Source organism: Salvelinus sp. IW2-2015, unplaced genomic scaffold (genome assembly GCF_002910315.2).
Source record: "Salvelinus sp. IW2-2015 unplaced genomic scaffold, ASM291031v2 Un_scaffold1251, whole genome shotgun sequence".
NCBI lineage: Eukaryota > Metazoa > Chordata > Actinopteri > Salmoniformes > Salmonidae > Salvelinus > Salvelinus sp. IW2-2015.
The window spans coordinates 133,992-146,491 of NW_019942799.1; the positions used below are offsets into that span (position 1 = coordinate 133,992).

The 12,500-nt window shown below is 44.4% G+C and overlaps 1 protein-coding gene across 1 annotated transcript in view; it reads left to right on the plus strand.

Annotated features, from left to right (window-relative positions):
* Positions 1 to 12,500, plus strand: part of LOC111953956 (SLIT and NTRK-like protein 3) — a 25,496-nt gene that overhangs the window by 11,716 nt on the left and 1,280 nt on the right. Inside the window, exons 7-10 of the mRNA XM_070438858.1 lie at positions 2,637 to 2,740; positions 2,821 to 3,040; positions 3,264 to 3,390; positions 9,834 to 12,500. The exon at positions 9,834 to 12,500 is cut by the window's right edge and continues 1,280 nt beyond it. Of these exons, the coding sequence (XP_070294959.1) occupies positions 2,637 to 2,740; positions 2,821 to 3,040; positions 3,264 to 3,390; positions 9,834 to 10,909 (1,527 nt within the window). The 3' untranslated portion in view covers positions 10,910 to 12,500. The remainder of the gene's footprint in view (positions 1 to 2,636; positions 2,741 to 2,820; positions 3,041 to 3,263; positions 3,391 to 9,833) is intronic.

Sequence of the window (12,500 nt, forward strand, 5' to 3'; positions counted from 1 at the left end):
TTAAATGTGATATCCCCTGGCTAATGAACAACCTGAATAAAGGAGATCATCCTGGCTAATGACAACCTGAATAAAGGAGATCCTCTGGCTAATGACAACCTAATAAAGGAGATCCCTGGCTAATGACAACCTGAATAAAGGAGATCCCCTGCCTAAAGACAACCTGAATAAAGGAGATCCCCTGGCTAATGACAACCTGAATAAAAGATCCCCTGGCTAATGACAACCTGAAAAAAGGAGATCCCTGGCTAAAGACAACTGAATAAAGGAGATCCTCTGGCTAATGACAACCTGAATAAAGGAGATCCCCTGGCTAATGACAACCTGAATAAAGGAGATCCCGTGGCTAATGACAACCTGAATAAAGGATATCCTCTGGCTAAAAAACAACCTGAATACAGGAGATCCTCTGCTAAAGACAACCTGAATAAAGGAGATCCCCGTGCTAAGGACAACCTGAATAAAGGATATCCTCTGGCTAAAGACAACCTGAATACAGGAGATCTCTGGCTAAAGACAACCTGAATAAAGGAGATCCTCTGGCTAATGACAACCTGAAATAAAGGAGATCCTCTGGCTAGTGGACAACCTGAATAAAGGAGATCCCCTGGCTAATGACAACCTCATAAAGGAATACCCTGGCAATGACAACCTGAAAAAGGAGATCCTCTGGCTAATGACAACCTGAATAAAGGAGATCTCTGGCTAATGACAACCTGAATAAAGAGATCCTCTGGCTAATGACAACCTGAATAAAGGAGATCCTCTGGCTAATGACAACCTGAATAAAGGAGACCCCTGGCTAAAGACAACCTGAATAAAGGAGATCCTCTGGCTAATGACAACCTGAATAAGGAGATCCTCTGGCTAATGACAACCTGAATAAAGGAGATCTCTGGCTAATGACAACCTGAATAAAGAGAGTCCCCGGCTAATTGACAACCTGAATAAAGGAGATCCTCTGACTAATGACAACCTGAATAAAGGAGATCCTCTGGCTAATGAAACCTGAATAAAGGAGATCCTCTGGCTAATGACAACCTAATAAAGGATATACCTGGCGAATGACAACCTGAAAAAAGGAATCCTCTGGCTAATGACAACCTGAATAAGGAGATCCTCTGGCTAATGACAACCTGAATAAAGGAGATCCCCTGGCTAAAGACAACCTGAATAAAGGAGATCCTCTGGCTAAAGACAACCTGAATAAAGGAGATCCTCTGGCTAATGACAACCTGAATAAAGGAGATCCTCTGGCTAATGACAACCTGAATAAAGGAGGTCCCCTGGCTAATGACAACCTGAATAAAGGAGATCCTCTGGCTAATGACAACCTGAATAAAGAGATCCCCTGGCTAAAGACAACTGAATAAAGGAGATCCCCTGCCTAAAGACAACCTGAATAAAGGAGATCCTCTCCTAATGACAACCTGAATAAAGAGATCCTCTGGCTAATGACAACCTGAATAAAGGAGATCCTCTGGCTAATGACAACCTGAATAAAGAAGATCCTCTGGCTAATGACAACCTGAATAAAGGAGATCCCCTGGCTAAAACAACCTGAATAAAGGAGATCCCTGGCTAATGACAACCTGAATAAAGGAGATCCCCTGGCTATGACAACCTGAATAAAGAGATCCCTGGCTAAAGACAACCTGAATAAGAGATCCCTGGCTAATAACAACCTGAATAAAGAGATCCCTGGGTAATGACAAACCTGAATAAAGGAGATCCCCTGGTAATGACAACCTGAATAAAGGAGGTCCCCTGGCTAATGACAACCTGAATAAAGGAGATCCTCTGGCTAATGACAACCTGAATAAAGAGATCCCCTGGCTAAAGACAACTGAATAAAGGAGATCCCCTGCTAAAGACAACCTGAATAAAGGAGATCCTCTCTAATGACAACCTGAATAAAGAGATCCTCTGGCTAATGACAACCTGAATAAAGGAGATCCTCTGGCTAATGACAACCTGAATAAAGAAGATCCTCTGGCTAATGACAAACTGAATAAAAGGAGATCCCCTGGCTAAGACAACCTGAATAAAGGAGACCCCTGGCTAATGACAACCTGAATAAAGGAGATCCCCTGGCTATTGACAACCTGAATAAATGAGATCCCCTGGCTAAAGACAACCTGAATAAAGAGATCCCCTGGCTAATAACAACCTGAATTAAATGAGATCCCTGGGTAAGCCTTTATTCAGGTTGTCATTAGCCAGAGGATCTCCTTTATTCAGGTTGTCTTTAGCCAGAGGATCTCCTTTATTCATGGTATCTTTATGCAGAAAATCTCCTAGGGTGCAGATTATCTTTAGCCTGAGGCGTCATACACGGGGAGCACTGATGTCCACGTTTGATATCTATGATTTAATTATGCGTAAAAACAAAACATTAGGCCTATAACCTGGATTTCAGCATACCGCTTGATGAAATTGAGGGGCCCAGTGGCACAATGGACATGAAGTCCCTGTATTTACCTTCTCTTTCTCTCTCTCGCTCTCTTTCTCGGTCTCTCTTTATCTCTCTCTCTTTCTGTCTGTCTCTCTTTCCCCYCTCTCTCTCTCTTTCTCTCTCTGTCCCTGTCGCTCTCTCTCTCCCCTCTCTCTCTCTTTCTCTCTGTCTGGTTCTCCAGGAGGGAGCGTTCTCCAGCCTGCCGACCCTGAGGAGTCTCTACCTGAACGGCAACAACCTGCAGAGGCTTAGCCCACACATGTTCCTGGGTCTACTTAACCTCAGGTAGGACTGACTGCCACACACACTCACTCACTCTCTCACACACACATTCCTGGGTCCTGTGTGATCATGTTTCCTTGTAGGTACCTGTACTTTGAGTACAATGAGATCGGTGTGGTGGAGGCGGGAGCGTTCAGCCCCATGCCGTCTCTCCAGCTGCTCTTCCTCAACGCCAACCTGTTGAGGTCACTTCCTGTCGGAGTGTTCCAGAGCATCTCCCTCTCCCGCCTCAACCTCCGCAACAACCACTTCCTCAGCCTGCCTGTAGAGGGGGTGTTAGAGCACCTCACTGGACTGGTGCAGGTAGGAGGAAGGGATGGGGAGGGGTGTTTTTAGTGGGTTAAGTGTGTGTGCAGACAGGGTGTGTGTAGCGGGGCGGTGTGTATGAGTATAGGTGTGTATGGGCACAGGTGTCTGTCAGTCTGTCTGTAAAGGGGATTATAGAGCATCTAACTGAACTAGTCAGATGTTCCTCATTTCTATGGAAACAGACTGAAATAAAGCTTTTCTCATCATCTCCTCCCAGGTGGACCTGCAGCAGAACCCATGGGAGTGCAGGTGTGATGCGGCCCCTCTGAAGCGCTGGCTGGAGGGCCTGAGTGCGGTGGTGGTGGTGGGGGAGGTGGTCTGTCACTCACCAGAAGAGACCACAGGTACCGGGGTCTAAGGCTCATGGCAACACAGTTAACATTCTAATAAAAAGCATGAACTGGCGCACACCCAGAGAACCTTATTTTGTGTAGAGGTGCTGACTAACGGCGAATAAACTGTAAGCTATGAAAATAAATAAAGAGAGGGGCACACTCTATATACATATAAACTCCCAGTAATTTATTGGGTAAAACAGCAACATCTGAAGGCTTCCGAACGTCTGCCGAAACTTTGGTGTTTTACCCAATAAATGAGTTTATATGCTGTATATATAGAGTGTGCGGCTCTATTTATTTTTCTAGCGCAGTTAACATTACCATACCATTCACCATTCCTCTCCCCTTGACACTTCCCACACTTCCCAGGTGTAAAGGAGTGTCTATGTGAATTCATTAATCGGGCACCACTTGTTTGTTCTGAGTCAGCATTTAGCAACAAGGGATAAATACAACTTATCACATAATTCTATGTGAAGGTAATTGAGTACTCTTAAATGGCAAGGCAATGCATTCATGGAGAACAGTAGATACTTTATGAACAACGGATTTATTAGGAAATAAACAGGATCATGTACTGAATGTAAAGGATGAATGAATAATAAAGATGTTTGTATAATGCTAAATGAAAGGAAGGGAAAAGGTATTTCCATAGTATTTGATTAAATGGAAAAATGGCCAGGAGTTTGAAAGTCCTGAATATGAATAGAGACAGGAATGTTCAGGGGAAAGACAGCCAATAATAACAGATAAAAAAGTAACAAAGATAGACTACATGCTCACATTCAAATCTGGGAAGATGAGATTGAGCTGGACAACCGTTTTACATATCTGTCTGGAACCAACGGTCTTCAGAAAACTCTCCTTGCACGCAAAGTCCAAAACAAAGGATTTCAGAAGCAATGGTCCCTATAAACTGACGCGCAGAGGAAATAGAAGTCTGTGCGAGACGCACGAGATTGAGCTATACTAGAGATAGTCTATACCAGGGGTGTCAAACTCATTTGGTTTACGCTATTAGCGTTTCATTCTGCTGTGGGAATTGTGATCGAATCAACATATTAGCCGCATTCAATGAAACATACCAAAAACACAAGATTTAGTAGGTGATTTTCTTTTAATGCAACCGGCGTGTTAGATTTTTAAAAATAACTTTACCATAACAAACAGCTTGCGTTATTGCGAGACAGCGCCCGCCAAAACGGCGGAGAATAGAAATAACATTTTTCCACAGAAATACGAAATAACATCATAAATTGTTCTTACTTTTGCTGAGCTTCCATCAGAATCTTTTACAAGGAGTCCTTGGTCCAGAATAAATCGTTGTTTGGTTTTAGAATGTCCTTTTCTCCTGTCGAATTCGCGCCACAATGCTAGCCAATGTTGATGACGTTCCCAATTTCTCTCGACGCAGTGAACGGAAAACTCCAAAAGTCACAATAAACGTTGAATAATCTGATAAAACTCGGTTGAAAAAACATACTTTACGATGTTATTATCACATGTATAAAATCAGAGCCGGAGTTATTAGCCGTGTATACCGAACGCTTATCAGAAGACAATATGGAGGTGCTTCGCGCGCCTTGATAGAGAAAGGAAATTCCTGACCTGCCACTCCAAAAGCTCTTGTTCGACCTCAGATCAAGCTAGACACCCCATAATACCTTCCACTGCCTGTTGACATCTAGTGGAAGGCGTATGAAGTGCATGTATATCGATAAATATAAGCCAGTTGAATAGGCAGGCCCTGAAACAGAGCCTCGTTTTCAGATTTTTCACTTCCTGCATGGAAGTTTGCTGCAAAATGAGTTCTGTTTTACTCACAGACATAATTCAAACAGTTTTAGAAACTTCTGAGTGTTTTCTATCCAATAGTAATAATAATATGCATATTGTATGATCTAGAAAAGAGTACGAGGCCGTTTCATTTGGGCACGATTTTTTCCAAAGTGAAAACAGCGCCCCCCTATTAAGAAGAAGTTTTAAGCAGAGCGCACCGGAGGAGGATTCTATTGCATTGACAGACACGAGCATTCGCGAGAAGATGTGTTTGTTTTGAGATCAATGCATGTAGCCACGTGTGCACATTTGTTCATATTCTATGCTAGTTTGTGAGTTATTAGCCCAGTTGTAGCTCATTTCTGGTCAGCAATAAGGGAGTGAACGCTTCCTACAAGACCACAAAACATGTACATTTCTAGTCAACGTTGAAAAGCGAGTCAGGTAAAGAGCTTTTTTATATCTTAAAGGGGCAGTGTTGTATTTTGAGACCGACTTGAATAAGCTAAGAAGCCATTAGGCAAAGGGTAGCATATGTTTTTGTCTGACTCTCTGTAATGATAATGGTATGGGAATAATAATGAATTGTATTTTGTCTCGTGGTTTCTTGCATCATACAACACAATACAACAACATTTTCAGTTACATACACAACATGACCAGAAGTATGTGGACAGCTGCTTGTCGAATGTCTCATTACAAAATCATGGAAATTCATATGGAGTCTGTCCCCCCTTTGCTGCTATAACAGCCTCCATTCATCTGGGAAGGCTTTCCACTAGGGGGGACATTGCTGCTCCTTCAATACAGCAACAAGAGCATTAGTAAGGTCGGGCACTGATGTTGGGCGTTTAGGCCTGGCTCGTAGTCGGCTTTCCAATTCATCCCAAAGGTGTTCGATGGGGTTGAGGTCAAGGCTCTGTGCATGTCAGTCAAGTTCTTCCACACCGATCTCGACAAACCATTTCTGTATGGACCTCGCTTTGTGCACAGGGGCATTGTCATGCTGAAACAGGAAAGGGCCTTCACCAAACTGTTGCCACATAGTCGGAAACACAGAATCGTCTAGAATGTCATTGTACGCTGTAGCGTATAGATTTCCCTTCACTACAAATAAGGGGCTTGAACCATGAAAAACAGCCCCAGACTATTATTCCTCCTCCACCAAACCTTACAGTTGGCACTATGCATTCGGGCAGGACACGTTCTCCAGGCATCCACCAATACCAGATTTGTCCGATGCCAGATGATGAAGCATGATTCATTACTCCAGAGAATGCATTTCCACTGCTCCAGAGTCCAATGGCGACGAGCTTTACACCACTCCATCTGACGCATGGCATTGCGCATTATGATCTTAGGCTTGTGTGTGGCTGCTCGGCCATGGAAACCCATTTCATGAAGCTCCCGACGAATAGTTATTGTGCTGACTTTGCTTCCAGAGGCAGTTTGGAACTCGGTAGTGAGCGTTGCAACCGAGGACAGATGATTTTCGCATGCACTCAGCGGTCACATTCTGTGAGCTTGTGTGGCCTACCTCTTCGCGGCTGAGCCATTGTTTCTCCTACACATTTACACTTCACAATAACAGCATTTAGAGTTGACCGGGGCTGACTTGTTGGAAAGGTGGCATCTTATGACGGTGCCACTTTGAAAGTCACTGAGCTCTTCAGTAAGGCCATTCTACTGCTAATGTTTGTCTATAGAGATTGCATGACTGTGTGCTCGATTTTATACACCTGTCAGCAACGGGTGTGGCTGAAATAGCCAAATCCACTAATTTGAAGGGTTGTCCACATACTTTTGCATATATAGCGTACTTGTCTGAAGGACACGTGGCTAAAAAGGTTAATGCTTTCAAAAGCCTCATGGAATGTATATCTACATTGAACACTACACATTGGCTACTACTGTATCATGCTAATGGTGCCGAAGGGGATGGCTGACGTTTTTTGGGCTCCTAACCAATTGTGCTTTTTTTTTTTTTTCTCGCATTGTTTGTAACATATTTTGTACATTATGTTTCTGCTACCGTCTCTTATGACCGAAAATGGCTTCTGGATATCAGAACAGCGATTACTCACCTCGAACTGGACAAAGATTTATTCTTTAATGAGTCTAACGCGAAGGATATACTCTTGCTCCCGGGACCAGAACCAAATCCCCATCATTCACATGAAGAAAAGACGGAGATACAGGTGGCGCAGATCAGGGTGCCTTGTGAGAATTCATCGGCGAGTGCGACTATCCTACCAACGTGACATTAAAAACTGTAATATCTTATGTTTCACAGAATCGTGGCTGAACGACGACATGGAAATTATACTTTTGGCTGGTTTTTCTGTGCATTGGCAGGACAGAACACCACGAAGGGTGGTGTCGTGTGTCTATTTGTCAAAAACAGCTGGTGCGCAATGTCTAATATTAAGGAAGTCCCGAGGTATTGCTCACCTGAGGTAGAGTACCTCATGATAAGCTGTAGACCACAGTATCTACCAAGAGAGTTTATCTATATTTTTCGTAGCCGTCTATTTAACACCACAAACCGATGCTGGCCCTGAGACCACACTCAACGAGCTGTATAAGACAGTCTTGAAGAGGGCGCGACAACACATTTTCCCCCTCAGGAGACTGAAAAGATTTGGCATGGGTCCCAAGATCCTCAAAAAGTTCAACATCTGCACCATCGAGAGCATCCTGACCGGTTGCATCACCGCCTAGTATGGCAACTGCTTCGCATCTGACCGTAAGGCGCTACAGAGGGTAGTACGTATGGACCAGTACATCACTGGGGCCAAGCTTCCTGACATCCAGGACCTATATACTAGGCTGTGTCAGAGGAAGGCCAAAAACATTGTCAAAGACTCCAGTCATCCATAGACTGTTCTCTCTGCTTCCGCACGGCAAGCGGTACCGGAGTGCCAAGTCTAGGTCCAAAAGGCTCCATAACAGCTTCTACCCCCAAGCCGTAAGACTGCTGAACGATTATTCAAATGGCCACCGGACTATTTACATTGACACCCCCCCCCCCMCCCCTTGTTTTTACTCTGCTGCTACTTACTATTTATTATCTATGCATAGTCACTTCACCCCTACCTACATGTACAAATTACCTCGACTAACCTGTACCCCCCGCACATTGACTCGGTACCCCATGTATATAGCCTCGTTACTTTATTGTGTTACTATTTTTTACATTTATTACTACCTTAAAACTGCATTGTTGTTTAAGGGCTTGTAAGTAAGCATTTCACGGTAAGGTCTAATACACCTGTTGTATTCGGCACGTGACAAATTGGATTTGACATCATGGAACAGCTTTTTCAATAGCTACAGTATTTACAAGTCATCTAGCTATAACAAACATAACCACACCATGGGACTACAGAATCCTAGTGTGGGACTGTAAGATATGGGAGGTGGCTCCTATAATTATTATATAAATAAGTGTCTAAGTCAAATCTAGTTTCTAGACCAGCTTAGGGAGATGTCAGCATTAGTAGGATATCAGGTGTAGTGGTGCGTGTGTGTTGGAGGCTACTATATTATGGTCATTTTGCAACCCAATATTTTGGGGTTGTTGCTGAATGTGTTTTGGGTTAGGTTAACATTTTTGGGGGGGGTTAATGTGACATTGTAGTGGGTGTGGCCAGGTTCACTAGATGGGGTGACCGTTTGAAACTCATTTCAAACCATTCTGTCAATTATTGTTCAACAATCTATCTTTTGGTGTTAAAATGAATAGTTATTGGTAGTGTTTTAAAATATAATAACTACTCATGTAAACAGATATTATGTTTTATGAAATCAGATTTAGATTGGATTCGTCCCACTTCCCTTGAATGTAGTTTGAATAGTGGGACAGTTACCTTTTCAGCTATACAAATGCACAAAATGAACCTTTAATCAATTCAAATGTATTTTCCTTCATTAGATATTCTAAAATACATTGAAATATGTTGTTTTAGTTGTTCATAACAGCTCTGAATCGATGCTATATAGCAAATAAACAGCATAGGATGACGGTGGAAGGAATCAGAGGGTTGTGACCTGTAAGAAAGGGAGGATGGGGAAAAAGGCTACATTAATGAAAGGGGACAGAATGTGAAAATTAGCTTGAAGAAATAAGAGAGATTGGAGGTCCTTTCGGTCCACTGTTCTCCATGGAGAAGTAGTTTAGCTGAGTCGTAGTCTTCCTCAGTCTTCATCAAGACCCTGCTGGGTCTCTGTCTCCTACAGGCGTCTGAGTACCATTTGGAGGTGCATGCCGCCCTTTTTGCAGCAAGAAGGCTGATTGTTCTGTGCATTGTCCTATGCTGGAACAGTTTTTTTTGGTGCTAATTTATTTTAAAAAATATATCACATTTACATAAGTATTCAGAGCCTTTACTCAGTATTGAACAAAAGGGGGGAGGGCTCCTGCTGGGAACTTGCTGTGAACGTGGCACCCCTCTTCTTGTGTTCTCTAGCCAGTGAAGGAAGGTCTTTGCGTACTTTCAATGTGGTTGATGTCTGGCATGGATGTGTGAAGTTGACGCTCCTCTACACAGGTGTGCAGTGTAGGTGAATGCATGGGGCTCTTCCACTGTTGTTCCTATATTTGTTTGGTTTGTTGCTCTTCAGCGACTTAAAGAAAGTGCCTTTCTTTTCATTGTGTATCTTTGTTGTAGGTACAGACCTTCGCTCTCTTTCCCTGGACCTCCTCTGTCCAGACCTGGACACCCACCAGGCCACGGTGGAGAACCATGGAGAGTGGAACAGCTCCACAGCCCCAGACGGTGATTTCTCTCTGGGCTACCCCGTGCCAGGCAATGGCCCCCTGGGTCCCATCACCAAGGCTTCCATCCCTCTGTCGGTGTTGGTGCTCAGCCTGCTGGTGCTGTTTGTGTCGGCGTTCTTTGCGGCAGCAGCGCTGATTGCCTATGCCCTGAGGAGGCGGGACAAGCTGCCGTTCCGGCGGCAGGGTGAGGTGGATCTGGCCGGGATTCAGATGGAATGTGGAATATTCACCGAGCAGCAGCACCACAGGTTACCGGTACCAAAGACCCCTCCTCCATCTGCCTTGCATCATAGCCTCGTCTACGATAGCATCCTCCCCGTCGACCCTGGCCCTAACCCTAACCTCAGTCCCTCAACACACATGTGCAGTAGCCCAGTCTATAAGAATGAGGATGATTCAGTGGTGAGGCAACAACAGCAGCAGTTCTCTGCTTCTAAAGAGAAAGGTAACGTGGGAAGATACCGCTTGGCGGGGGAGAGAGAGAGCGAAGGACACTATCGTTTGGTGGCAGAGAGAGAGAGAGAATGGAATATGGAGGTGTCCCCCCCCTCCATCAGTACCGTTGCCGGGGCAGTGGGACCCCCTCTTTCAGATCTCCGTGGAAACGGGACCCTCTGCCCAACAGTCATAGACAGCCAGGGCCCCACCCCCAAGGTGGGATTGGTTGACTGCCTGTTTGGGATCTCCGGAATGTCCGCCGCCGTCCCAGAGTTCCGAGACCTGCCGGACAGGTATACACGTCCCCCACCACCCCGCTATCCCCACCCTCCACAACCCCCTCAGCCCCCCGAACCCAAAGAGGAAACTAGACCCAGCCAATCACTCGTGGTTACTACAATGACAGTGTGCGCGGGGCCAAGCAGTAGTAATCAGAGCCAGAACTCAGAGTTTCCGCGAGAGTTGAGAATGAGACTCAGTACCAAGCCGGATTACATGGAAGTCCTGGACAGATCTTATCAGTTCTAATAGATAAATGTTACTATGGAACCGCTGGCGATGACAAGAAATGACTCCTGTAATATGTTGATATGTGGAGGGAAACCTGTGGGTGGCGAGAGCTGTTAGGACTAGGATGAAGTTACCCTTAGATGAGGCTTTGGAAAGGGTAAGCTGATCCTAGATCAGTGCCTGAGACTAGCAATTATTTTTTGTACCATTGATGACTAAGTACTAAGTATCAGATCAGGCTTTTTTATTCCCAGCATCACAAAACAAGACAATGTGGTGGGTGTGTGTTCATTGTGTATCTTTGTTGTAGGTACAGACCTTCGCTCTCTTTTCCTGGTGGGTGTGTGTTCATGTTAGACAATATAGTGGGTGTGTGTGTGTTCATGTTTGCTCTCTAAAGACCTGCTGATGAGACACTCAGTTGCTCTGCCTCTCCAATAACATCATGAAGCACAGTGAGAGAGAGAGACTGAGACACAGGGAGGAGTCAGGAATGAAGTGGTAAAGAGAGGGGGGTGTAAACACAGAGTCCCAGTCTGACGGTCGTCTAATGTAGCATGTAACACTTTCCATATGAAAACAATGTGGAAGAGGTGTTGAAGTGTGTTTACCCTGGACACTACATTCCTGGTATTAGTGTCACTGTGTCTGAGTGTTACTGTGGACCACATGCGGCTGGTGGTACCTTCATTGAGGAGGACGGGCTCATTGTAATGGCTGGAACAGAATAATGGAATGGTATCAAACATGTGTTGGGTACCATTCCATTCACTCCATCCCAGCCATTATTATGAGCGGTCCTCCTCTCACCAGCCTCCTGTGGTGTGGAAAGAGGGAGATATGACACAGTCAAGTGCCTTAGCAACTAGCAGCCAGACCTGGGTCTAATACACATGTCCGATACTTTCAAAAAAGTGCTTGAGATGAGTTTGGATTTAGCTAACACACTTATGGGGCTATTCCGTTGGTGCCACAGTTGTACTGGGCAAACTAACTCAAAGGCAGCTCAAGTACAGTATTTGAACGTATTTGACACACGTATTTGACCGGGGCCTGCAAGCAGCCAGCAAGTGGTCAAGGCTTATTTTTCTATGAACACAGATCTATTTATCTAAACAGAGGTTTGAATAGTAATGGCCGGGACTCAGAGCTGCTCTGGGAAATTGAGGGCCCTATTCAATCAAAAGCTGAAACTGTATTTCCCGGATTATAGTCAAAAGTAGCCTTCCTCATGTGAAGAGACAGAGGAGTATATTTGCATTTGTAAGAGTTTATTTGCGTTTGTATGTTTGCATTTCCTGAATAGGGCATTTCCAGAATAGGGCTCTGAGAGTGTTTGTTCTCAGGTGGAATATAAGGACCTGCGGGATACGAGAGAACCGTGAGATACAGCTATAAACCCCTAAAGGGGATGTTGACTTGACTACTTTCATCGGACAATGGCATTCAAGTCACTTCAATGGACTTAAAGTGGGAAAAAGAACAGAAAACCAGGACGAAGCGTTTCGACACGGAAAAGACATTTCTATGAAATATCGATTATCTTTTAAAGGAGGTACCTTTTTATGCTTTTATCTCCTACAAATATTAGAGGAAATTGTGAATATAT